This window comes from Protopterus annectens, chromosome 1.part1, assembly GCF_019279795.1.
Source record: "Protopterus annectens isolate FY-2018-M chromosome 1.part1, PAN1.0, whole genome shotgun sequence".
Lineage (NCBI taxonomy): Eukaryota > Metazoa > Chordata > Ceratodontiformes > Protopteridae > Protopterus > Protopterus annectens.
In genome coordinates, this window is record NC_056726.1 from 1,429,559,446 (window position 1) to 1,429,587,328 (window position 27,883).

Consider the following 27,883-nt stretch of genomic DNA (forward strand, 5'->3'; position numbering starts at 1 on the left):
TGTTCACAAGGGTTCCTATTACGTCATCTGTTGATAACATAATAGGAACCCTTGTGAACATAATGTATTTACATATAGTGTTTATATATTCTTTCAATTCCTCTTTTTCAATTTCTGTTCTAAATTGTATAAAGACTGTCTTTTTGGTTTCCCTGTGAAACACCTGCACCACATACTCACTCCAAGGATTAAAGTTATTTTTTTTGTTCATTCACAGTGGTGGAATTACTGTGTCCCCATCTTCATACCTTTCAAGTCATTTCTTTTTCTTACTGGTGACTCTTATAATGAATTTCTTCTTCATTTCCTCCACTTCTTCATCTCTTCATTCTCCTTCTTTCACCATTTCTGCATAGGATTTCATTTTTACCATGTACTCAGCGACCTCCTCTTCTTATATTTTTTCCATAATCTCACCCCATGAAGCTGCCCCTTCACTGTCTGGTTCACTCTGATTAATAATTTAATTTAGGTAAGCATCTTGCAGACCACCAAACTGTGTTGTATCCTGAGACTCAAACAAACCTCAGAATCAGCATTCACTGCATCTGACACTTAAAATGGTCTCTGAAAAGGTTCAGTTGCCTTTTTCACTGTCTCCATTACACAGTAATCGTCTCTCGACTTCTCCTTTACCTCTGATTCCATCTCTGACAAATACAACACATCCACTGCTGAAATGACAGCACCATTATTCAAAAAACCATTGCCATTATTTTCTCTAACTTCCATGTTTGTTTTTTTGACTGGCTTCCTGCTTTTCTGATCTGCCAATATGCCTGGACCAGAAGTCAGTAAGTGCCCCAATGAAAAGAATCCCCATATGCAAACGAGTAGGAGAAGTTCCACATTTGCTGTAGTGGTATAAATATCACCCTGGGTCTCCCCTGAAAAGAAGCAGATAGCCTAGTGGAGACTAACCCAGCTAACAGAGGACAAATATGAATATAAAAAAAGCATAAAATGAATTTATAATACAAATATCGAACAGTTGTACAGCAGAAAATAATCAAAAAATTGAACAATTTATAAATACATACAAGCAGAATACATCCAGCAAAATACAGCAATAACAATGGGTGTACATTGCATAGTGAATTGAAAAGATTACAGACCCCAAGCAGAATAACATAGGTAGGAACATCGATTTAAAATAGCTAGAGGAGATGATGTAGAAATGAGAGACAAATAAGATAGGTTGGAGCATGGATATAAAATAGCCAGAGAAGAAAATGTATTAATGAGGAAAAAAAGCAAAGAATATCATCTTGGGTTAAACGAAAAGAAAAGTGGAAGTAGTTAATACAGTGAAGTACATTGTACTACTAATATTAACACTTAATTTGACAGACAAGAAATGAGACACATATATAGCTGAAAAGACCATAGACAAACACATCATGACATATTTCATTAAAAGCACAGCATGTTGAATAGTTAATTTCCACTTTTAAATATGGAAAACTTTACAAAGTTTTCAATTCACTCTGTGATAGTTACTTTACACATGACAGCATGCAGTTTAGTTAATTCATTAGTAAGATGATAATAATATAATATACAGTAATGACAATACTATGGAAACTATTGCAGCAACTTACCTACAGAAATTCTGACCAAAGGATTTGATTCAGAAACAAGGGCATCATTAACATGGTAACCACATTTGTACTGTCCTTCATTTGCAGTGTTTAGATTGGGTATATGAAGAGTAATGACATTTTGATTCTTAGGAACCGACACACTTGAAATTCTTCTGTCTTCTCCAATTTTGCTAAGATAAAATATTCTAGCTGTAAAAACATTTGGAGCAGTACATTTTATGCTCAGAGTTTCTCCTGAAGAGAAAACAGTATATCCACCGAGAATGGAGGCTGATGGAATCTGAAAAGAAGCTGGAACAGTAAAAAAATAGTGTTAGTTTAAACACCACCTGAGACAGCAGCAACATTAGCCTTCGCATGAGATACATAAACATTATGTAACTGATGAAATATGCAAGTGAGGATTTGTTCTTTATGATGCTACACTACCGTGTAAACAATGAAGAGTGAACATAAAAAGTTTAAACTCAAAATGAGTAAGGATTTGTCAAAAGCGTTTTTAGTGCATCCTCTTGAGAGTGTTGTCATCTAATTCTTCAGTGAAATATTTTCTTTTCATTAACAATATGTCATACAACTTCACAGGTTTTTTTATAATCTGCTTTAATGTAGTCTGTTAAGTGTATTTGATATATTTGTGATTTCATGTTACATATACATATGTGAGCATGTATATATATATATATATATATATATATATATATATGTATGTATATATATATATATATATATATATATATATATATATATATACATGTAAAATGTGTGTGTGTGTGTGTGTGTGTGTGTGTGTGTGTGTGTGTGTGTGTGTGTGTGTGTGTGTGTGTTTGTGTGCATACAGCCGTGGTGGTGCAGCGGTAGCGTTGTCGCCTCACAGCAAGAGGTTCTCCCGTTCGATTCTTGGCTGGAGCACCTTCTGTGTGGAGTCTGCATGTCCTCCCCATGGTTGAGAGGCATTCAAAAGACATGTTTGCATGGGTGTGTCTTTGTTGAAGGTTAGGTGTCAAGCCGGTACATTGGCACCGTAAAAATCTACTGCCAGTCATTAGCAGAATGGTGTTCCACTGTGGTGACCCCTAACTGGAAAAAGCTGAAAGATGAAGATGTATATGTATACTTAAACTGATCGAATACCATTTGTATCAATATGCATAATGTTGAAACAAATTGATCAACTTCATGCAGGTTTGCATGCTACTAAGCATCTGCAGAGAATTAAACTGGCACATGCAAAACTTAAAAAAACCCACAAAAAAGCATTATTTTTCAAGGAGGAAAAAAACATGTGGTAGGCTGCACCCCCTGCTAATTATATATTCTAACCCCAAGATCACAGAATCACAGGAAAAATGGTATATTCCCCTTACTGGTGATTGTCAATCTCACACGCCTGTCAACCAAATTGTGTCTATTAAACAGATGGCCAAAGAACATAGAAACATGCACACACACACACACACACACACACACACACACATATATATGTGTATGTATATTTATATATATATATATATATATATATATATATATATATATATATATCACAAAAACAAATAAAAAGCAAACCAGTAAAAATAAACCCCAGCAGGACAGAAAATCCACAAAAGATGTTTATTGAGCACTTTTGTTTGGTATATTACAAAACTTCATCAGAATATCTAGTAGAAAAGCAAACAGACAACTGACTCAACAAAATGTATATGTATATATATCCCATCATGCACTAGTTAGTCAAACAACAATTATGCCTATCCTTCCTACTTAAAGGAATATTATCAAAGTTAGTAAATAAATACCTATAAATTTAGATAATACATTTGATAAAACATAGAAAGGCTTAAAACTTCATAAAATCCTATCTAAACTAATATATATATATACATATATATATATACATATATATATATATATATATATATATACATACACATTTCTAACATACATTTAAATAAAAAAAACAAACAAATAACTACATGAAGCCATCAACTTTTGACCTAAGAATAGAACCAGTTGATATATTCTTATTTAGCCCTGGTTGTTGGGTGGCATTAGTTCTCAATTGCCACCTCAACTCTAATAATTCTAAAAAAATAATTTTTAGAACCCCCTCTGTCATTCAAAAACACCTGTTTCAAAATGATAAAACTAAAATAATGCCCTTCATTTTCCATAATATGTAGTGCGCTTTTTGCATCCTTCCTTTTAATGTCATAGTAATGCTGATATATTCTCATTCTTAATGCATTAATAGTTTTACCTATATAGAAACTTTTAGAAAAGTTGCACAGGGCAAGGTACACCACACCTTTTGTACTACAGGAAAACTTCTGTTTATAGAAAAATTTTCCATAATTAGTTATTGAGACACTAGTCGCTTCTAAACTGTATTTACATTGCAAACAAAAACCACATTTCGACATTTTTCCTCTCTCCAAACACCCTCTAGTATTCTTCTCCAACATGTTTTTGAAACACAAATCCTTTTTATAAACTGTCTTAGGATTAAAACCCATCAGCTCATTAAATTCAGAATCAATATTAAATATATTCCAATTTTGTTGCAAGATTTCACAAATATTATTCATTTTTTTTATTAAAACTAAAGACACCTGTAACAGAAAAACTAGTGTTACATTCTTTATCATTCTCTGTTAGCCATATCGAATGAAGTACCTTGCCCCAGTAGAGGTGATACAATACCTCTCTGCCTCTTTTTAACCACTTCTTGTAGTAAAGGATGTAAAAAATCATAGGGATAGTTCCTACGTCAAAGCATGTCTTCTAATATCTGAATTTTATGAAGAAAATCATCCCAGTCCGATACCATTCTTGCAAGATGTACCGCTTGCCCTTTTACTAAGGCTCTTTTTTGATGTATTGGATGGAAGCTGTTGTAATGAAGCAAGGTGTTAGAATAGGTCGGCTTTCTATATAATGTTGTCTTGAAGGCCTGATCTTCTCTCACCTTTGAAATAGTGATATCTAAATAATTAATAACCTCTTTATTAAGACTGTGTGTAAAATCAAGGAAGTCTGTACTTTCTTTCAAAAAGGACAAAAAGTGCTATAATTCTTCCTCACTATTGTCCCAGAATATAAGAACATCATCAAGGTACCTGCAATAATACTTCCAGTACCCTGAAAAAGTACTAGTAAACACAAACTCCCTTTCCCAGAGAGGTAAGACAATATTTGCAAAAATGGGAGCACAAATAGCTCCCATTGCTACTCCCTTTACTTGTTTAAATAATTGTCCCTCGAACACAAGGACATTCGTATCAAGTATTAGTTCCATCAAAGTTCTAAGTGTTAAGATCCGGTCATGTCTAATAGTGGTGTATCTACATAAATAAAGATAAAACCACTCAATCCCTGTATCATTTGGGATCACTGAGAAAAGGTCCCTAACGTTCATGGTAATAAAGGACCGGTCATCTGTATACATATCTTTGTCAAGTTTTTTAAATAGATCCCAAGAGTCCTTTACTATCCATGTACAGTTTAACAAAATGTCTTTTAACTGTACATCAATGAATTTAGCTATAAAATAAGTCGTTGAAGCTTTTGCATCTACAAAAGGATGAAGAGGGGGGTCAACAAGGTCCTTATGTATCTTGGGTATACTGAATATGGTTTGGATTTTTAACTGACATGAAATTATGCTCCTCCCAAGCTAATTTCCCTATTAAATAAAAGCTCATCCAAGACCATATCAACTTTTCTATAAAGAATGTTCTTCTCATTTAAACTAATTTCTGTGTATGTGTCATTATATAGCAACCCAAGCATTTTTTCTACATATGTATTAACATTCATAATAGCTAAACCACCCCCTTTGTCTGGTTTCATAACATGTATATTTCTATTATTGCAGACCGCATTTAATAATTGTCATTCTTGTAAATTTAGGTTGCCTTGCATTTCACTGTGTGTTTCCATTTTAAACATTTGTCGTATATCATGTTCACACATTCTTTCAAATGTCTGTATGATAGGATGTAATGGAGGATTAGACTAGGTTTCTTACATATTTCCCTTCCTATATGCAATTCAGAATTATCTTTGAAAATTGTTTATAAATTTAATTTACGTGTAAATAACTTTAAATTAATGAGAATTTTGTCTAGTGTGCCCTTTCTACTAGGGACATAGGACAAACCTTTTTCAAAAATGTTCACAAGACTGTTCTGAAAAACTATGTCACTGTAATTATATATTTTAAAATCACCACAATCATTAATCAGAATATTGCATGATACAACATGTTGTTCATTAAAATCCATAAGAAAAAAATCATCAACATTACAGTTGCCATTCGCCAGCACATTGGAATTAAATTGTACTTCATTTGTCTTAGAGGATATATTTTGTAATTGTTCCCCCTCCCTCTCCCCCTGCCGCTGTGATTCCAGTTTTTGTAACCTGGTCCTCCCCTCTGGTTCCTCAGTCACTCGGACCTCCTTAGAGGGGGGTATTCTAAAGGGTCTAAGTAGTTATCATAATTGCTATGATGACCTAAATGAATCTCTTCGTTTTGACCATTTATGTCAATCTGATTATTTATATTATGGTTAAAACATTTTTTTTTGATTGTCCAGGTGGCGGTGGGGGGTGTGCTCTTCTCTGTGCATAGTCGCACTCATCGCATTTCAGTTTCTCTTCTTTTATATTTTTAAGTACAGAAATAGATCTGTCAGCTCTGTTAAAAATAGAAGAAAAATCATTCTGTTTACTTTCAAACAAAAGATCAGTCTAAATATCATTGTCTAACGTTTTAACCTTACCAAAAAGGTCAGAAATCTTCCTATCATTGTCCTTAATGAGACAGTCCAAGAGCTCGCACCCATGCCTGTTGAATAACTGCAATAATTCTACATGTAGTAAAGAGTCCTTGACTAAACCGGATGGATACTTCCAGTACCGAAGCCCTTTTGGAATTTCCTCACGGCGTTTACATTCTTTTACATAATTGTTCTCAAGTTGTAATTTGAGATATTCTAGTATACAGGACTCAAACAGTTTAAGTTGTTCGTCCAATGTTCCGTTAATAATTCTTGTTACCGGAACGTCATTCACTGTCGGTTTCAAGCCACTGAGATTTAGATTTACTTCCATTATAGAAGGAACCGCCCCTTCTATGTTCATCATTTGAAACCATATGCAAATTCAAGCCGCCTGATTGGCTAACACCAATCTGTTGGCGTTGGGCAGGAGTAATCCCTTCATCGAAGCTCCCATCATCTACACCTTGGTTAATAAACCTATCAGGTCATGTCGATGTGGATGGACCCACAGTTAGGACAGCTGTTTAATCTTAGCCTCACCTCAGGATACGTACCCAAGGAGTGGCGCATGGCGACTGTGGTCCCACTTCATAAGGGCGGTGCCTCCACAGACCCTGGAAATTACCGCCCCATTAGCTTGACAAGTCTTATCTGCAAAGCCATGGAGAGGATCATAATGGAACTCATAAATAAAGACATAGGGAACTTGCAGACTTTGGATCCAACCCAGTTTGGCTTTGTCAAAGGCAGATCCTGCCTCTTAAACTTGGTTGACTTTTTCGAGACTGTCACCAAGGCCATTGATGAGGGAAAGGCAGTCCATACAGCCTACCTCGACCTGGCAAAGGCCTTCGACACAATACCCCACTCAGGTATCATCGAAAAACTCATCAGCTTGAATGTAAACCCATACATCACAAGATGGGTTGCAAACTGGCTAAGTGACAGAACCCACAGGGTCAGAGTTGCTGGAGCCATGTCAGACTCAAAGCCTGTCACAAGTGGTGTCCCACAGGGCTCAGTCCTGGGTCCACTCTTGTTTGGCATCTACTTTTCTGAAGTACAAGCAAACACAGGAGGGTTATGGCTGACAAAGTTTGCAGATGACTGCAAACTGGGCCATAGTCGAAAACACATCTGACACAGATATCCTCCAGAAGGGCCTCACAGAAACGGATAACTGGTGCCAGAGCCATGGCCTGAAGTTAAACGCCAAAAATGCATAGTCATACCCTTCGGGAAAAACAAGGTTACCCCTAGCTACCATATAGATGGCAATCCACTGAGCACAGAAAAAGTCATCAGGGATCTGGGGACCCAGGTTGACAGTAGCCTTTCATTTGACACTCATGTTGCTAAAGTAGTTAGGAAAACCTTCTATATCGCCCACCTGATCATGAAGGGATTCACATCTAGATCAAGGGAGGTCATCGTCCCCTGTACTCATCACTCATTAGACCTATGATTGAGTACAATGCCCCGTTCGGAATGTATCTGACCAGACACCTGCTGCAGCTTGAAAGGCCCTAAAAGTTCCTCACCAAAAGGATAAAGGGTCTCAAAAATATGTCTTATGCTGCCCGACTGAAAGAACTCCAGCTCTATTCAGTCTCATACCGCTTGCTCAGAGGTGACCTGTGCCTGACATATAAGGCCATGTCAAACCCAGATTTGATGAATATGCTTCACCTCAAAAAATCTAGATCCCTCAGAACCACAAGGGCGGGAGACTTAAACCTTGACACGGTTATAAATAGAACGTGCTGGAGGGACAGATTCATCACCCAGAGACTCCCTATGCTGTGGAACAAAATCCCGGTACATGTGAGGCAGAGCACCTCTCTGGCCTTGTTCAAGAGGAATCTTGACCAATGGATGGGAGATTGCAGATATACCCCAGGGATTACTTCAGTGTCACTGCTTGACAGAGGCACAGCAAAATGATAGGCATAGTTTTTATTCAAACTAAAGGGGTGGCGAAAGCCACATAACTATGGGCTAGGCTTATAAATGCCCTTGGGCAGATAGCCTAGTATGAACCTATGAACCTATGAACCTATGATGTTGTTGAGTCAGTCTTTCCATTAAAATCACCAAGCTACCCACTGTGTTGTTTAAGGTTTGTAGCGAGGATGCCAATAAGTTCAAAGTAGGTGGATCCACGGTACCTGCTTCCTCCATCTCCAAACCACAAAAATGAATGAAAAGCAAACTAGTAAAAATAAACCCCAGCAGGACAGAAAATCAACAAAGGATGTTTATTGAGCACTTTCATTTAGTATATTACAAAACTTCATCAGAATATCTAGTAGAAAAACAAACAGACAGCTGACTCAACAAAATTTTTATATATATATATATATATATATATACATATATATATATATATATATATATATATATATATATATATATATAGATATATATCGCATCATGCACTAGTTAGTCAAACAACAATTATGGCTATCCTTCCTACTTAAAGGAATATTATCAAAATTAGTAAATAAATATACCGGGCTGGCAAGGTTGGGCACCGGGCTAGCAACTCGACACTGTAAAACTCCACTGCCAATTAATGGTGGACAGATCATCCGCTGTGGCGACCCCTAACCGGGAAAGCTGAAAGAAGAAGAAGAAGAAGAGTAAATAAATACCTATAAATATAGATAATACACTTGATAAAACATAGAAAAGCTTAAAACTTCATAAAATCCTATCTAAACTAAAACATATATATATATATATATATATATATATATATATATATATATATATATATATATATATATACACACACATTTCTAACATACATTTAAATAAAAAAAATAAATAACTACATGAAGCCATCAGCTTTTAACCTAAGAATAGAACCAATTGATACATTCTTACTTAGCCCTGGTTGTTTGGTGGCATTAGTTCTCAATTGCCACCTCAACTCTAATAATTCTAAAAAATCATTTTTAGGACCCCCTCTGTCATTCAAAAACACCTGTTCCAAAATGGTAAAACTAAAATAATGCCCTTCATTTTCCATAATATGTGAGGCAATGTCATAGTAATGCCGATATATTCTCATTCTTAATGCATTAATAGTTTTACCTATATAGAAACTTTTAGAAAAGTTACACGGGGCAAGGTACACCACGCCATTTGTACTACAGGAAAACTTCTGTTTATAGAAACATTTTCCATAATTAGGTATTGAGACACTTGTCCCTTCTAAAATGTATTTACATTGCAAACAAAAACCACTTTTCAACATTTTTCCTATCTCCAAACACCCTCTAGTATTCTTCTCCAACATGTTTTTGAAACACAAATCCTATTTGTCCTAAAAAACTATTAATGCATTAAGAACGAGAATATATCAGCATTACTCAGACATTAAAAAGAAGGATGCAAAAAACGCCCTTGCCTCACATATCATGGAAATGAAGGGCATTATTTAAGTTTTACCATTTTGGAACAGATGTATTTGAATGACAGAGGGGGTCCTAAAAATGATTTTTTAGAATTATTAGAGTTGAGGTGGCAATTGAGAACTAATGCCACCCAACAACCAGGGCTAAATAAGAATGTATCAATTGATTCTATTCTTAGGTTAAAAGCTGATGGCTTCATGTAGTTATTTGTTTGCTTTTTTTAAATGCATGTTAGAAATGTGTATATATATATATATATATATATATATATATATATATATATATATATATATAAAATGTTTTAGTTTAGATAGGATTTTATGAAGTTTTAAACCTTTCTATGTTTTATCAAATGTATTATCTATATTTATAGGTATTTATTTACTAATTTTGATAATATCCCTTTAAGTAGGAAGGGTAGGCATAATTGTTGTTTGACTAACTAGTGCATGATGGGATATATATATATATACATTTAAATTTTCTTGAGTCAGTTGTCTGTTTGTTTTTCTACTAGATATTCTGATGAAGTTTTGTAATATACTAAACGAAAGCACTCAATAAACAACATTTGTGGATTTTCTGTCCTGCTGGTGTTTATATATATATTTATATATATATATATATATATATATATATATATATATATATATATATATATATATAGATATAGATATACACACACACACACACACATACACACATGGATTCCCTTTAAAACAGTGAATTACTATAACACTGGCTTGCAGAACAATGAGACAAACACCACAAAACTTTGCATTAATGAACATTAACAGCATTAAAAGTTTTCACTGCAAAAGGAGGCAGTTGGCGAAGATAGTGAACTTTGTCTTTTCTCCACTGTAGTGTTATCTGGGAGTTGGTATATTTAGTTGGGGGGTGTGGGAGTGCAGTCCCCTACAAGGGTGGGCGTGGGGGGGGGGCAAAGCCCCCCATGTCAGTGGGTTTTATTTGCTTCAGTTTGTTTTTTTATTTCCTGTTGGCCAAGTGTTTACTTAGTTGGTGAAAACTTACAATGAATGCAAACATTCAGTAATGTAAAGTTTTGTGGTTTTCATCTTGCTGTTCTGCAAGTCGAAGTGATGGTAATTCACTGTTTAAAGTAGATCCATATATATATATATATATATATATATATATATATATATATATATATATATATATATATATATATATATATATATATATATATATATATATATATATATATATATATATATATACATATATATATATAGAAATATATATAGACAGATATATTATATAGATATATTCACCACAACAACACTACATTTCCACAGATGTACAACATTATCACATATGCTGAGGTAGTAAAAAAATTTTTGCCTAAGCTTAGTAGTCGTCTTACTTGTTTACCTCAGCTATGCAGCCAAAATATTAACATCCCTGCAAAAAGCAGGGTGTTGACTAACTGTCTTTCTTAATCTAAGATTAGGGAATATCACCATGGTCATTAGGTCTCTGCACCACCCAAGGTACAATTATGAGCTTTGTCTATGGGGAGATGCAGAAAGACACTGATGAGCTCTCTTGCCCATGTAAAAGAATGTAATGCCCTGACGTTAAGCAGCAAAATTAAGGAGAATCCAGTATGTGTCTACGTATGATGAAATGGTGAACAACCACTTCCCACGTCTCCATCTTTGGCAGGAATGGTCTGCACCTTTTCCATTTTTGTATACTGCTGAAAACCTTTGCTACTGCTGAAAACCTTTGCTACTCCTTTTCTAGGCAGAAGATCTCATGTTATGGCTATCCCAGCTTGGCAAAATCTAACCTAGATAACATAGCAAGATAATAACAACAGCCGAAGGAAGATCTCTAAACTTGAGGACTTACTTACTCTTGAAGACATCAGCATTTGTGTATTTCCAGAAACCTTGTTCCAGTTTAGTGATAACGCTCAATCTGTTTCAAGTTACAAAGACTATCAAGTGTCTAGATCCACAGGCACATACAGAAGAATATCTATATTTATGTGTAACCCTACAGCTTCTCACTAAATTCTGCTTGATAATAGTTTGGAACTGGTTGAAATGCTAGTTACTTAAGTATTATAAGATCATAGAATTATAGGAGGTTACTAGGCTATTGCCCCTGAGGCTCTTATAAGGCTAGCCAAGAGTTTAGCCCATGTTTAGACAAGACAGCACCCGATGCGCCTGTCCAGCAGGTACATGGGAGGAATCCCAGGGGTGTATTTTCTGTTTCCCATCCAGTTATCTGGGTTGCACTTAAAAAGGGGTAAAAAGGTACTCTGCTTGACATGGAGAGTCTGTTCCACAGCTGGAGGAGTCTCTGGGACACAAATCTGTCCTGCCAACAAGTTCTGTTGATGTCACAGACCAGGTTGAGGCCATGCATGTGAGTTACTCAAGTGGAGCTTGACTTGCGGATATGCAGCAGTCCCATCAAGGTGGGGTCCATGATCACCTTGTATGCCAGACATAGGTCACCTATGAGGAGTCTGTATAAACCTGAATAGAGGGATAGAGCTTTTAGCCTATCTGTGTATGGTAGATGTTTGAGGCCCTAGATTCTCCTGCTGAGGAGCCACTGTGTTCTCTCCAGCTGCTGCATGTGCTTTGAGAGGTACATGCCAAAAGAAGCATTATACTCAATAATGGGCATTATAAGGGAAGAATATAGGGATGTTATGACCCCCTTGTCCCTGGACGAGATACCCTTACTTATGAAGTGGGTCACGTAGAAGGCTTTCCATACAACGGAAGCAACATTGTGTTCAAAAGTCAGGTTGCTATCAGCCTGGGTGGCCAAATTTCCTCAGGACTGATTGCAAGCTTAGGATGTTGTTATTTATGTGATAATTTGTGGGGATGTCACTCTCCCCAAAGGGGATGATAACATATTTTTTGGTATTCAGCATCATGTTTCTGGCACCAGTCACTTGTCTGGATGAGACCCTCTTGGAGGATGCCACATCACTAGGAGAATTGATGACAGCACCCAGCTTGTAGTCATCTGCAAACTTGGTCAGCCATAGCCCACTGGTTTTGGCCTGCACCTCAGAAAAGTATATCCCAAATAACAGAGGCCTCAAGACTGACCCCTGGGGTATGACACTTGTTAAGGGTCTACTGCTTGAGGTGGCTTTCCCTGTTTTGACTAGGTGGGTTCTATCAGTGAATCAGTTTGCTACCCATCTGGTAACATACGGATCGAGCCTACTTTTTATAAAATTAATTATCAAGTTATAGTCCTTTATACACCCCATCAATGACTCCTTCAGAACATGTAGAATATCTTAGCTGATTATAAACTTTAGCCATCAGACCAAATATCTTCCTTATGAACTTCAACTATCTACAAATAAGCTGGCAAACATATTCTACCAAAAGCAAAAAATGCCCAAAGATGTCAAATTTTTTTAAGCACCAGTACAATTGACCAAACTGTGCCCTAGTCCAGCAAAAAGTACTAATATCCCTAAGCTTCTCCTCATATATATTTCCCCTAGCTGCATCACCCTACTAGTTATGCCCTCCCCATTCAAATCAGGGCATTCTGCTATCACCTTCCCACTGAAAGCCTGCATTGTATACTATATTAATTTCTCCATATTCAGGAATTACTCCAAAACCAATTACTTACTATTTAATGATCTTATTAATAACCACAAATAGCATAGCTCCTCATCAGTACTTGTACCTGAAGATGTGCTTTTTCTGAGTTTTTCTCCATCATGAAGGAAACTATTTAGCAATGAATTATGGTATGGTAATTTAGTAGATTGCTGTGGGTGTTCAGCCAAAGTTACTAATATAAGAAATGTTTACGTTTGCTAACACATTCTACTTCCATTTGCTCAATGTAGAAAGCAGCATTTATGTACAAAAGTAAATGCCATAAAAGAAGAAAAAGCCAACAGCAAAAAAGCCATGGGGGGATGAGTTGTGTGGGGGGTGGTGGTGGTGTAGAGAGACACCTGACAGAAGGTTACTTGCTGACCCAGTTCAACCAGAACACAATAGCTGATTCAACCTAATTGATTAAGGGAATTCAAGATGTGAGCATATTAAGTGAAAAAAATAAAGAAACTTTATGCTGAGGTGGTATGAATAGGGGTTGTCTTTATGCATAACAGTAAAATAAATGATAAGAGACTGTATAATGTAGGAATGACACTCAATCAGCACTCCAATGTTAAAGAAATGTTACAACTGGAGAAAAGGAACTGCAGGACAGAACAGAAGCGCTAACTGCAGCAAGGGAAGACCTGCAATTGAATTTACATGAATTGGGAGTCAGAGTAAGAAGGGAATTCCTCTGGTTTGCACATGTACCAAAAAGATCAGAAGGGAGGGACTGTCTACAACTCATGGTAGGGATGCTAAGTCAATAAACTGATTTACCCAACGGAGATGTTGGAAAGAGCATATTAAATGTATATGTCACAGAGATCTGGAGAGAGTTTCCCCAGGGCAGTTGTAAACAAAGTGCAAAAATGCCAAATGAAAGAATTTCTTCTTAATAATTTGTGTCAGGAAAAGAACATTTTCAAAGTTGGCCAATAAAGGGTAGTCATGGACCATAACTTTTTGGGTCTATATTAGATAATCGAACTTTTGAAAGTTCGACTGTCATATGGTCGACACCATATGATCAGACTTTCAAAGTTTGAATATCTAATAAAAAAAATAAACTAAACCCCTCCACCCCCCACTCTTTACATATACCAACTCCAAGATCACACTACAGTGCAGAAAAGGGAAATCTTCCCATTCTGCACTGCACAGAGATCTCTGTTACAATGTACAAGCATTCAAAAATCCGATCACATGGTGTTGACCATATGACACTCGAAATTTTGACTGTTCGAACATTCAATATAGACTTGATTTTTCTCTTGGCGTGAAGTTAAAAAGGGATTATTTCACTTAGTACTTTAAGGTATGTTGGCAGTTGTTATGCTATTGTTATATGGCCATGGTTTAAGCCTGTATACCCAGTGATGCTATGAATGCTTCTTGCTAAGTGGGTGAAATATTTTGTAGACTCTGAAACAGTAGCAGTGGAACCGGAACAATTCAAACAATTCCATGAGTAATGGAATGAAAAAGATTTAAATGCAAAGAACGACAATCCTCATCAGGGAAGGGCAAAACACTGCTAGAAAGATGGTCCATAAAACCATTTCCTGTGCTCTGAAGGAGCATAGAAGAAAAACAGGAAGAGGCAGAACAGCATATAAAGAGAATTAGGGCAAATTTATTTTGAGTTGGTGAAGACCAAGTGATGGGAGGATGTTGAAGAAACAGAATATTCCAATTAGTTGAAGACTTTATATCAGGAGTGGAAAACAATTCAGTGGCAACTGTTGGAACAAGGTGTGTGGTGGACTTGCCATAAATGATCTGCTGACATTATTCCATTTGCAATCAGATAGAACTAGAAGCAGTCATAACTAATAGAGAGACTATTTTCCAAAGACCAAGATGGCTTCAATGATTAAAAGTGATTGAAACCGACTGGAGAACATATTAATTTGTATATTTTCCTACAGTTAGCTTTTCAAATCCACTCTGACAACTGTGAACTTAATGATTTATTGGGTCATAAGCAGGCAGTAACATATATTCAAAGTATAATGTTTACAGATGCTTATTATCAAAGATGGAGAACTGCTAATGTGGTGAGAACAGGAAGTAGGGGAGGAAAATGGGCAGGTGGGGATGGACTGAAATGACTACAATTAAGCTCGTCATAAACATGAGCAAAGATAAAGTGAAACAATTGCTGAGCAGGATGGATGAATTCAGTTTTCTATTGAGAGACAAGCTTGACAGAGCACATACAAGGGGATACTCGAGATTCCGCAACTAAGCAACTTGAGTAGTGAAAATCTATGATAATTTCTGTAGAGGGATATAAAAGGTAAGATTGTTTCACAAATCTAAGAGATATATTTAAAGTGAATGCTGTAATCAATTTCTGTGAAATCTGATGCTCACACATTGTTAGATGATGGCAATAATTCACTGTAGGATACCATTCAACAGACAGAAGAAGATTGTAAAGATGACGAGATTATGATGACTTTATCAATGTGTTATCACTGTTCTTTGAATAAGATTTAAGAAATGATAAACTTAAAATCTGACAGCCACTCCATCAGTCCTATGCCATTAACAAAACTGAGATGCTTGTTCTAGAGTTAAAGACTTAAAATATGTGGGGCAGTTAGCAGGCCATTAGGCTACCGATATTCACATGCTTGTAGATCATAAGCTTAATTAAAACTCTCAAGGGAAGATAAATCTGGGAGTTAGTCCTAGCTGGATTATAGGTTCATAGGTTCCTAGGTTGGCACTAGGCTATCGGTCCTAGGGCCTATACAAGCCTAGCTATAACAATTCCCTGGATATTTCTTCCCACAATATTTACATCCCTGGATCCCTGTCTAGTAGGGTGACTGACGTGATCCCTGGGGTGAATTTCCTATCTCCCATCCAATCGTCAAGGTTCCTTTGGAAGAGGGCCAAGGAGGTGCTCTGCTTGACATGTATGGGCAGTCTATTCCAGAGTATGGGGAATCTCTGGGTCAGGAACTTACCCCTCCAGCATGTTTTGTTTATTGTGATGACAAGATTTAGATCCATGGAGCATGTGGCTCTGAGGGATTGGGATTTCTTTAAGTGGAGCATGTCCAACAGCTCAGGTTTGACATGGCCTTGTATGTTAAGCAGAGATCACCTCTGAGTAGACAATATGCCACAGAGTATAGCTGGAGTTTTTTTAGATGGTCAGCATAGGGCATCTGCTTTAGGCCTGTAATTCTTTTAGTGAGATATTTCTGTGGCTTTTCCGGTTGTTGCAGATGTCTTGCGAGGTACATACCAAACGGGGAGTTGTACTCTATAATGGTTCTAATGAGGGATGAGTACAGTGGGACAATGACCTCCTTTTTTCTGGATGAAAAGCTACTTCGTGATGAGGTGTGCCACATAGAAGGATTTCCTGACTGTTGTGGCGATGTGGTTATCGAAGGTGAGACCACTGTCCACCTGTGTCCCTAAGTCGCTCATCACACTTTCGGTGTTTAGTGTACTGCCACCTATGTGATAATTCATGGGTACACGTTTTTTTCCAAAGGAGATAACTATGCATTTCAGACGAATAATTCCCCATATGAACAACAATTGAAAAATGCATTTTTAAAAGGTTGCATTGCACCTATTAGTAGCTTCATTACAAAGCATATGATAGATCATCGAACAAGTAGGTTACAGGCCTTACCTGAATATGCTAGACATGCTGAAAGACACTTTAATAGCAAAAAGAAAAAGAAAGCGCAAGTTTTCACTGCTGAAGATGGAGCTGAGGTTTATGTATTACAGTCTGGTAAGAAGGGTAAGAGAAATGCCCAGGGAAATAAACAATCTGACAAACTGTCAGAAGATTTTGAAGAGAGGAAGAAAAAGGGTGAATGCTTTAAATGCAGGAAAAAGGGACATCTAGCAAGGGATTGTAAACAAAATAAGAAGGTAGCTACAGAAGATAAGGGAGATGAGGACTGACTATATGATGGCACACCATATGAGGGTCAGGAGTCATCAAAAACAGACAATAAAGAAAAGACAAATGTAAATGTGATAGAAGGAGTAGAGGAAGTGCAAGTAGACATGGAGGATGAAGAAAATGAGATCTTAGACTTAGCATTATTGAGCCTTGAGCTCTTCCTAGCAGATACAAAACCGGAAGTTACACTTCTGGTAGAGGGGAAGGAAGTTAAATTCCTGTGTGATTCAGGAGCATCGCGGACTCTGATACACCCCTCCAAGTTACCAGAACATTCAGAATCACCTGATTATATATTAGTGAAAGCTGCAAATGGACAGCTATACCGGGAAACACTTTCCCATGATATAGCAATAACTGACCCTGTTTCAGGGATGACTCAAAGGAGTAAAATTGTTGTTTCTGCAAAATGTCCAGTGAACCTATTAGGTAGGGACCTTATGCAGATATTTGACATAGCAGTAGTTCCAACTATGCAGGGTATGGAGGCACAGCGACAAATGGATACTTTTGTGGTGCGACCGGAGGGTGAAACTTTTTACTGGTACAGCCAGGACTTGGTTACGACTGGTCCAGGGGCAGTGACTGAGGAACTGATGAACGTAGCCATCAGTAAATCCCCCTCCCTTGACACTGACAGACAACATTTGTTGCATTGCACTCTGTATTACTGTAGCACACCAGGACCTGATAAGGAATATGAGCAAGAATTGTTCAAAAATCGTGCAAACAGATTAGTATTACGTAATCTGTACTGGGATACTGAGGGGAACAGTGTTGTTAGCTGTTCATTACCTCAAGAGTTCCTTGCACTTTACAAATCTAATCGATTACCACATGTTAGTTTAACTAAAAACAGAAGTACAAAATGGGCAGACCTAGGAGAAAAGGTCACAAGATGGGAGAAACAAACTGACTTAGAATTATCAGAACAGGGAATATAGAAACAAAAACTGAATTGGTTAACACAGGCAGACCCAGCTGTACACTTGCAGTCTAGCGAGGACAGCTGATTAGCACTCTTATTAGAAGAAGAAGAAAAAGCCTTATGTGACATACCAAAGATTCTTTGGTCAACAGGCAAATCAGATGTAGGACTTATTCGAACAGCGGGACCAGGTATTAATACGCCAAAGTCATCATTTAGACCGCAAAAGAGACAATATCCTTTGAGAAAAGATGCGGAGATAGGAATCAAATCTATAATAGCAGCATTACTTAAGGAAGGAGTACTGGTGGAATCTCCTGATTCACAATGTAATACACCCTTATTTCCTGTTAAAAAAGCAAACGGGGAATGGCGTATGGTCCAAGATTTACAAGCTGTAAATGATGCAGTAATACCTAGAGCACCTACGGTGCCAGATCCACACACTTTGTTAAATGATTTGAAACCTCACCAGAAATACTTCTCTATGGTAGATATCAGTAATGCATTCTTTTCAATACCTATACATCCTGATAGCCAATATTGGTTTGCATTTACATTTCAGGGGAAAAGGTATACTTATACTCGACTACCACAGGGATATTGTGAGAGTCCAACAATATTTGCACAAGAAATGGCTAGTAATTTGGTGGGATTCACCCCACAGGGGGTAGTCAGATTCTACTTTATGTAGACGACATCTTGCTAGCAGCCCCCACCCAGCAACAATGCAGGGAGGATACCATAGCACTATTACAATTCTTAGCAACACAGGGACACAAAGTAAACAAAAACAAATTACAGCTTTGGAAAAAGCAGTTTAAATACCTAGGATATGTAATATCCAAAGAAGGTAGAATACTAGATGAGGATAGAAAAACAGCGATTTTACAAGCACCCAAACCAACGACCAAGATGGAAATGATGTCCTTCCTGGGAACAACCAACTTTTGCTGGAGTTGGATTCCAAACTATGCTTTGGAATCTGCTCCGCTGACTGATTTGATATACAAAAAGCCAATGGCAGCACAAGATTTCTTACAATGGACACCTGAAGCAGAAATAGCTTTCTGCAGGTTGAAGCAATTGATAGCGTCTTCATTAGTCTTAGGACTATCAAACTATCATAAACGTTTCTTTCAGACTGTAGACTGTAAGCAGGGATATATGACATCAGTGTTAACACAACAACATGAGGATAAGCAATGCCCCATAGCTTACTATTCATCACAGTTAGACCCAGTGGCGCGATCCTTGCTCCACTGTGTACAAGCAGTAGTCGCAGCTGCAATGGCAGTACAGGCTTCAGCCTCAGTAGTGTTATTCCACCCTCTCACATTGAGAGTGCCTCATGCAGTCGCGATAATTTTACTGCAAGAAAAAGTAGCATATCTTTCTCCTGCTAGACACCTTTCCTGTATGACTATACTGTTGAGCCAACCTCATATGACAATTGAATGATGCACGACATTAAATCCTTCAACTTTGCTCCCAACCCCTGCGGATGGCACACCGCAGAGTTGCCTGCAGGAAATTGAGCAGAAAACATTACCCAGACAAGATCTCACGGATATTCCCTTGGATAATGCCGAGGTGACATATTACGTGGATGGCTCATGCAGAAGGAGCCCTACAGGGAAAAATCTAGTGGGGTATGCAGTAGTTACAGACACTGCAACCTTAGAAGCTCAATCCTTACCACACAACTTATCTGCACAAGCAGCAGAATTGATTGCTTTGACACGAGCTTGTACTTTAGCAAAAGAAAAATGTGTAAACATATATACTGACAGTCAGTATGCTTTTTCTACTGTACATGTTTTTGCGCAACAGTGGAAAAATAGAGGGATGATAACATCTAGTGGCAAACCAATTAATCATGCACAATTTATTTTAGATTTGTTAGAATCCATTCAGTTACCTACCAAAGTAGCTATTTTCAAATGCGTAGCTCATACGAAACAACAGGAAAGAATTTCAAAAGGTAATGCGAGAGCTGATGCAGCTGCAAAGCAAGCAGCTTCAGACTCAGAAACTTTTCTTCTAGATGAGGAATTACAACCCTCTGAAATTTTAGATCTAGAAATGTCAAAAACAATGCAGATGCTTACTACAAAAGCAGAAAAACAAAAATGGGAAAGACGAGGAGCAATCCTTGAAAACGGACTGTACATCTCTAAAGAAAAAAAAAACAATTTTGCCATCTAATCTGTTTAGATATGCAGCTTGTTGAGCCATGGGCAGTGCCATGTCTCAACAGGGGGGATGGTGCAGTTAGTAAACCGAATATTCCAAACGTATGGATTTACAAATTATACAAAAAAATTTTGTGCGGCATGTCATGTTTGTAATAAACATCATGCACAAGGGGCATTAAAACCTAAACAAGGGAGTTTTCCTACACCGCCATATCTGTTTCATACCATTTGTATGGATTTTATAGAACTGAACAAATGTGATAACAAAAAGTACTGCCTTGTCATTGTAGATATGTTTTCTAAATGGGTGGAAGCTTTTCCGACCAGAAACCCAGATGCAACAACAGTGGTGAAAGCCCTCATAAAGGAGATTATTCCTAGATTCGGCATACCAGAAAGGATTTATAGTGACAATGGCACACATTTTGTGAACCAAACCATACAGCAGTTGGGACATTTCTTTGGGATTTCCCTGAAGAACCATTGTGCTTATCACCCTCAGTCTGCAGGACTGGTGGAGAGGCACAATGGAGTCCTTAAAAATAAACTTAGAAAGTTAGTGAGACACAGAAGAACTGGGTGTACTGTCTGCCTCTGGCACTGCTGAGTATGCAAACAGTTCCAAATGCAAAGGGTTTAACTCCTTTTGAAATGGTGTTTGGGAGGGCATATTATGTACCTCAGTGGAAAGCTCTCATGCCTGCAGAACAGGAGGCTGATAGTTCACTAGCTAGTTATATGAGGAAACTGTTAACAAATAAATCTCTTTTGCGGTTTAACTCTGTTTCAGATAAAGAACAGACCAGATCATTGGAAGTGATTCTAGTCCCAGGCACGTGGGTCTGGGTGAAGGTAACAAAGAGGAAGAACTGGGCAAGCCCGAAGAGGGAAGGACCGTAACAGGTATTATTGGCAACGCCTACTGCGGTCAAAGTAGCTGAGAGGACTTCTTGGATTCATTTGACGCATTGTAAACAGGTAAAGAACTTTCAGCTTGATAAGAACATTGTAACTGTTACACAACAAGAACAAAATGACCAAGAATAAAGCAAATAGAAATGCGGAGCAACCTCAAAAATGTTGCATAATCATCTTATTGATTGTACACTTATTAACTGTACTAGTGAAAATTTTCTTTTTGTTGTGTTTTTTCCTTTTTTCAACCACACAAGTAAAGTTGGATAAACGTGATGAATCACCCATAGACTGGCATCCAAACTTTACCACGTACCTAGCGATTAAACATGTATATGCTGAGACTTTAAACATTTCAAACTGCTGGATTTGTACAGCTATACCAACAGCATATGGGGGACTGCTAATATCCGCTATTCCTTTAGGGATCAATGAGACTTGGGAAAATCTGCTTTTTGACACTACAACGGGGAGATCACAGGATAAAATAGCATTGCATTTACCTATTACACAAAAGGGGACTGTGTGTTTTTATAAAAACGATACTCTCCAGGTGGGCTGGAGTAACTGTAACATAACAATATCTTATAAATGTTATATTAAGACTAGTAGTGGGAATACTGTTTGCAATACTAACTATGATTCATATTTAAACTCAATGAAAACGACATTGAATGAAATGCAAAGAAATCCTGTTTTGTTTAAACAATTGTCAATCATAGATAAGAAAATGTTTCATGCAGGGCGAGTGCGTATTAGCACTAAAGTTGAAAACTGTTATATTGTGTGTGGGAAAAGGGCATACAAATGGCTACCTGAGAATTGGTCCGGCAGTTGTTTTTTGGGTTACCTGGTTCCGGCCATACGGCACACTGCAGAATTGCCTCTGGGAAAAATACGGAACGTAAGAGATGTTACCAAGAAAACTGAAGATCCAATCGAGAAACCTGTGAATCCAGTAGGACGAATTGAAGCAAGCTGGAAAGACCATAACTCCATGAAGGACAAAGACAAATTGACACATATGGACTTGAGTGACGCTGTTGTATCTTGGGCAGGTATACTCCCAGCATATGGCACAGTAAAATTGATTTGGGAGCTGAGAAAACTGTCGAAACTTCTTGAAGTAATGAGTAATACAACTTTTCTGCTCTCGAATTAGTGACTGATGAACTAAATGCCATGAGAACTGTTGTGTTGCAAAATCGTATGGCTCTTGACTTTACCTTGGCGGCGAGAGGTGGTACGTGCGCACTGATAAAAGAGGAGTGCTGTTCTTATATACCAGACAATAAGCATGAAATTAATAACCATCTGGAGGTGATTCAGCAAGTGTCAGCCATTACAAAACCAGGCCCAAACCCACTGACAGACGTTTTCCAGAATTTTTTTGGGGGGTGGGGTACCATCCTAATGAACATTCTGATTGGCATCTGTGTAGGTTTACTCCTATTGGGAGCATGTATTTGTTGTGGAATTCCCTGCATGAAAAGATTAATTAAAGATTTCATAGATATGTCTGTCTCTGAAACCCTGTATCAAGACATTGAACTTGAAAAACTGGTTCCAAATAAAATTCTTTCCGAAGTCTAAACTGAATGACTCTCCTAACTGCAAGTCCTAAGTGGAAGAGGTTAGGAGAAGAAATAAAACTGTTTATGCTTTTGAGAATAGAATAAAAAGTATTAACAGGGGGGAAAATGTTAGAAAAATTTGTATTAATGTATATGTTTAGTGCTTATTAGAAGCAAAGAAGGGATTAATACATTTTTATTCTATTAATGTTATGACAAGAAAAATGAATTCATATGAAATTGCAATGTGATTTCTGCAAGTTGGCCTCTGACCCTGGCAGCTGCTAGCACAGCAAAAGTTAATGTTTATGCTTTCCACAAGTGATTATCTGCTGGGTCAGGAAATTAAAGTGTAAAATAATGAGAATCTTCTGCTCTATCCTGCTTGAACAATTGGCCTTGCACATGTTCCTAGATAACGCACAGCTACAAGGAAGAAGTGATACATGAAACAAAGAGTTGGTTAGAGAAATGTATTGAGAACTGTATCTGCTATTGTGCTCGAATTAGCTTAGAACCTTGAGTGGCAACTTTCATAAAAGGGCATTATAACTAACCAGGTGGCTAGCAAGGCCACGTTGTTTACCAAAATTCTTTTTTAAGCAAAATGTAGTATCAGCACCTCTGATGAATAGAATATTGTAAGCTAAATGATGTAAAATAACTTGTGACTGACCACATCAGTCTGGTAGGCAATGGCTAACAAGAAGGACTATAAAAGTTGTGTACTTCCTGTTTTATTCAGACAAAATTCTGTACTTTTACGTTTTTTTGCCTACTGGTGTACACTAGTAAAGTACCTGAACCTGAACCTCCTGTGTATTGATCTTTTTATTACAGTATTTTTCATTTAACACCATCAACTCCATCCTCCACCAAGGAAAAGCTGGAACCCCTCCACTAAACAAAACAAACTCCTCTGAAAATACTGCCACCTCTTTCAATACACACTTCACACAAACTGTTCTATCACTAGCAAGACAACATAACCCCCCTCCCTTCTACCCTCTAAGTCCACCTAGTAACCTGGCCACTACATTCTCTTGTTCTCCTATTCCTATCTCCAACATAAAAAACTGTTATCTCAACTAAGGCCCACTAAACCAGCAGCTGATAACCTCCCAAGTGAATACCTTAAAACTGCAGCTGAAGTCCTAGCCTACCCAGTCTCAATACTGATCAACTAATCTTTATCTGAATGCTATGTCCCTTCACTATGGAAAATATCCCACATCATTCCCCCCGCAAAGGTGGCCTCTCCACAGAACTCACCAACTACCAGCCCATAGCAATTCTCTCTCCTCTCTCCAAAATAATTTAGAGATACATTCACTCCCAAGTTCTAGATTGCATACTTCCTAACACCCTCCATGGTTTTTGACCATTCCACCATCATCTGCTCAGCTGAATCCCTACCTGAACTTCAAAAGACCACACAGGAAGTCTTTTCCTCAGTTGAAACTTGGCGTTATGATGCACAGTTAATACTTAATCCAAACAAAACCAAACTCCTCATCTTAAAACCCACCAAACACAATCAAAACACCCCCAATTTAATATTACAGCCAATGATAACACCATTATCCTCCCAACAGACCACACCAAACTACTTGGAATTGAGATTGACAATAACCTCAAGTTTGACATTTATATTTCATTAACCATAAAAAAGTGCACAAAAAAACTAGGAGCTTTATACAGAAATAAGCAATTCCTCACCAAAACAGCCAGGATTTCAGTTGAAAATACATACCTAATCTCCACTCTAATCTACGCCTCTCCAATATTTACCAACTAAGGCAAAGCAAATTAAGTAAACTCGAGACTTGCTACAACAAAATAGCAAAGTTTGCCAGTGGTGCAGCCTACCGTAGTCACCACTGCACCTCACTTACTGAACTTGGCTGGCTAGAACTCCCTCACCTCCTTCAATGGTACCAGCTCTCACTTGCCCATAAGCTAGTAAATCATCCTCTAAAATTCCCATCCCTCCAAAATTTACTCCTGCCCTATCATACTGCCAGACCACTATGCTCTAGCCAAGAACTCTGCTGGAGAAGCACTCTTCTCCTACTCCATAGCAAAATTATGGAATACCCTCCCTCACACTATAACCTCTGTATCATCATGTACTAACTTCAAAGCCGTCCTAAAATCTAATCTAAAAGAGCACTAGGCATGCTCCTGTTACAACTCTTACTAATATCTATATTCCAATCACCCTAAACCTATCTTCTACTCTATTAACTATCTGTGGTTACAGCCAGCTACATTGCTTGTAAACCTATATCTCAGCTGTAATCGTAGGTACTGTTTTTCATGTGTAATATCTGCTAGCTTAACTATTAGGATACTTGCCATCTTAAATGGCAATGATGCTATACGTGTGTGGTATATACTCAATTGTCTTTCACCTAAATATATTATTCATTCTGAACTATGTCTGTATTACTGCTATTGTTAAACAAAAAGCCTACATATACTTCTTGTTATCTGGTAATTATTTTATTTTATTTATTTTACATTTGTTTTCTTTTGAATTAAATGTTCTTTATTGTGGAGCTTTTCTCCCCGGGCATCCACTGAAAAAGGACATGTGTCCAGTCAGATATTCCTGGTCAACAAATGTAAATAAATAAATAAAAGAATATTAGCATGCAGTGGTACATGAGACACAAGATACAGAAATAGAGATGTTAGATGAGATATAGGTGGAGGTGAAAATGAATGTGTATGAGTTAGAAGAAGTAGGTTAGCTATATATGAGAGGGGAAAACTGTTTATATTATATCAGTAATGCTCATAAAACATACCAATATCTCTTTCATATAGTCATTTTTCTGCAATCATATTATTTAAGATGTTTTCTTCCTGCAGGTACAAAAATGAGTTTTAATCAGACTCCTACAACAGCTATCTGAATAGTATTTGTTAATTGTATAATGGGAAGACAATGATTTATACTTTACATAGTATTTATTTTTTTTTAATTGCAGCCCAACTAATAAAAACAGTAAACATAAACAACATTATAATTTAAATTACAGTATCAACAATGCTGTTTAGATTTTATGGAGCAGTTATAAAATCAGATAAAGCAACTCTTGGCAGGTAAACAAAGCAATTGTATTTGAAGCATTATGCTTGAAAAAAATACCTAACAATTATAATGTAAGCAAACTTAGGAATACAAATAAAGTACATTGATAATATTGATTGTCCACTAAGCTGATTCAATATAGATACACAAATGACATTATGACCACTTATTGAATAGCTTGCCAATGTTGCTGATGCTACAACAAAACAACCTCCTAATCACATTGTAGAACAGTTTGTAACTTTAACCTTTTGTTGATTGGTGAGGCAATGTTTGTTCTGGCTCAAGTTTAAGGACTGTGTGAGTAATTCAAACTGCATTGGACCTGATTATAAAGAACCTTAGAGCTTGTCTTCCAGGCCAAACACCACTTGCCTTGCTCAAGGCTTAAAACTGAACCATACTTCCTACAAAGAGGAGGCTGCAAAAATACAACCTGTGAAAGAAAGAGGAGAAAGCAGCAAGATGGCCGCCAAATGGCATGGGCCCATGCTGTCACATCCAGAGGCCTCAAAGAACAAGATTAATTGACCTCCCAGCTTACAAACCAAGAAAAGACACTCTTTTATAGAATTCTTCAACTGCCAAGGTAATTTTGAAATTAAATAAGTCAAAGCTTTGATTATTCAGGTGCTACACCATGCTATACTCTCCATCCTAGATCCCTGTGCAGTCCTCAGCTCCCTCATCCCAGTAATCCTATAATTCTTCTAGGCTGTTTTATTCCTCTGCTCCTAACATATCCACCTGACACCTCTTACCATTTATATTCACTCAAACTAACAACCAAAATATAGTCATAACAACTGCTCATTGTCGGCATCCTTTCTAACCACTGCTTATGACATGGTTTAATTTACTATTAAATTTCCTGTAGAGTGTCTTAATGCATCTATAATCTATGAACCTACTAGGCCAATATCTTTAGTTGTCCTGTATGTATTCTTTGATTTATATCTACATGCTTTGTTTATTGTTGTCATGAACTTTCAATTACTACATTATCTGTAGTATCACTTTCTCCTTCTGAATGTTGCATTTTTGTTTAATATTTTTCAAACTTTAATTGTATTTTTTCTCAATCTTTTTGTATGTGGAGCTTTTCTGTTCAGGCCTTTGCTGAATATGACCTCCTGGCGAAGTCGGACATTCCTGGTAAACAAATGTAAAATAAAAAAAAAAACATCCATTCTGGCTAGAAACATCTGCATCTGGTTTATCCAAATCCTTGTGTTCAATCACATTGAATCTAGTTTGCCTGGCTGCCCAAGCCACTCTCTGGTTAAGAAAACATCTGGCAATTTCGTTAGGTGAATTCCTTCTTGCTCCTCACCATTGAAGTCTTGGCACAGTTGAAGATCAGAATAACACCATTTCAGGGTACATCAACGGGAGACTTCGAAGATCTGCTAATATTATGGCTAAAATAATTCTTTCAGAGACCAAAGTTAAGTTGTTTCTCCAAGAATGAATAATCAAAGCCTTGTATAAACATTTATGTGCCAACACTTGATGCCACACCTCCCAAAACTGAAACCAAGACATCCTCAAAAAACCTAAATAATGGATTCAACAATTACTCTGTTCTAAAAACCTGTTCTGTCCAAGTGGATGACCAACTCTTCTAATTAAGAAATGTTTCAAAATCCAGATAACTTCGTTCTCTGTAATATAAAATCATGATCTCTAAAAAATCTCTTGTTTTCCCGCCTTACTGAACTAGAGTAGTCCAGTTTCAGAGTTGCTGATCCCTGGGCTTTGTTTTTAGTTCCTGTTA

General features: G+C 37.2%; 1 protein-coding gene across 1 annotated transcript in view; it reads right to left on the reverse strand.

Moving 5' to 3' along the window:
- Positions 1 to 555: 555 nt before the first annotated feature.
- LOC122816347 (deleted in malignant brain tumors 1 protein-like) overlaps positions 556 to 27,883 on the reverse strand; it is a 144,727-nt gene continuing 117,399 nt past the window's right edge. Inside the window, exons 5-6 of the mRNA XM_044089081.1 lie at positions 1,602 to 1,895; positions 556 to 674 (exon numbers count right to left, since the gene is read on the reverse strand). Coding sequence (XP_043945016.1) covers positions 556 to 674; positions 1,602 to 1,895 — 413 coding nt within the window. The remainder of the gene's footprint in view (positions 675 to 1,601; positions 1,896 to 27,883) is intronic.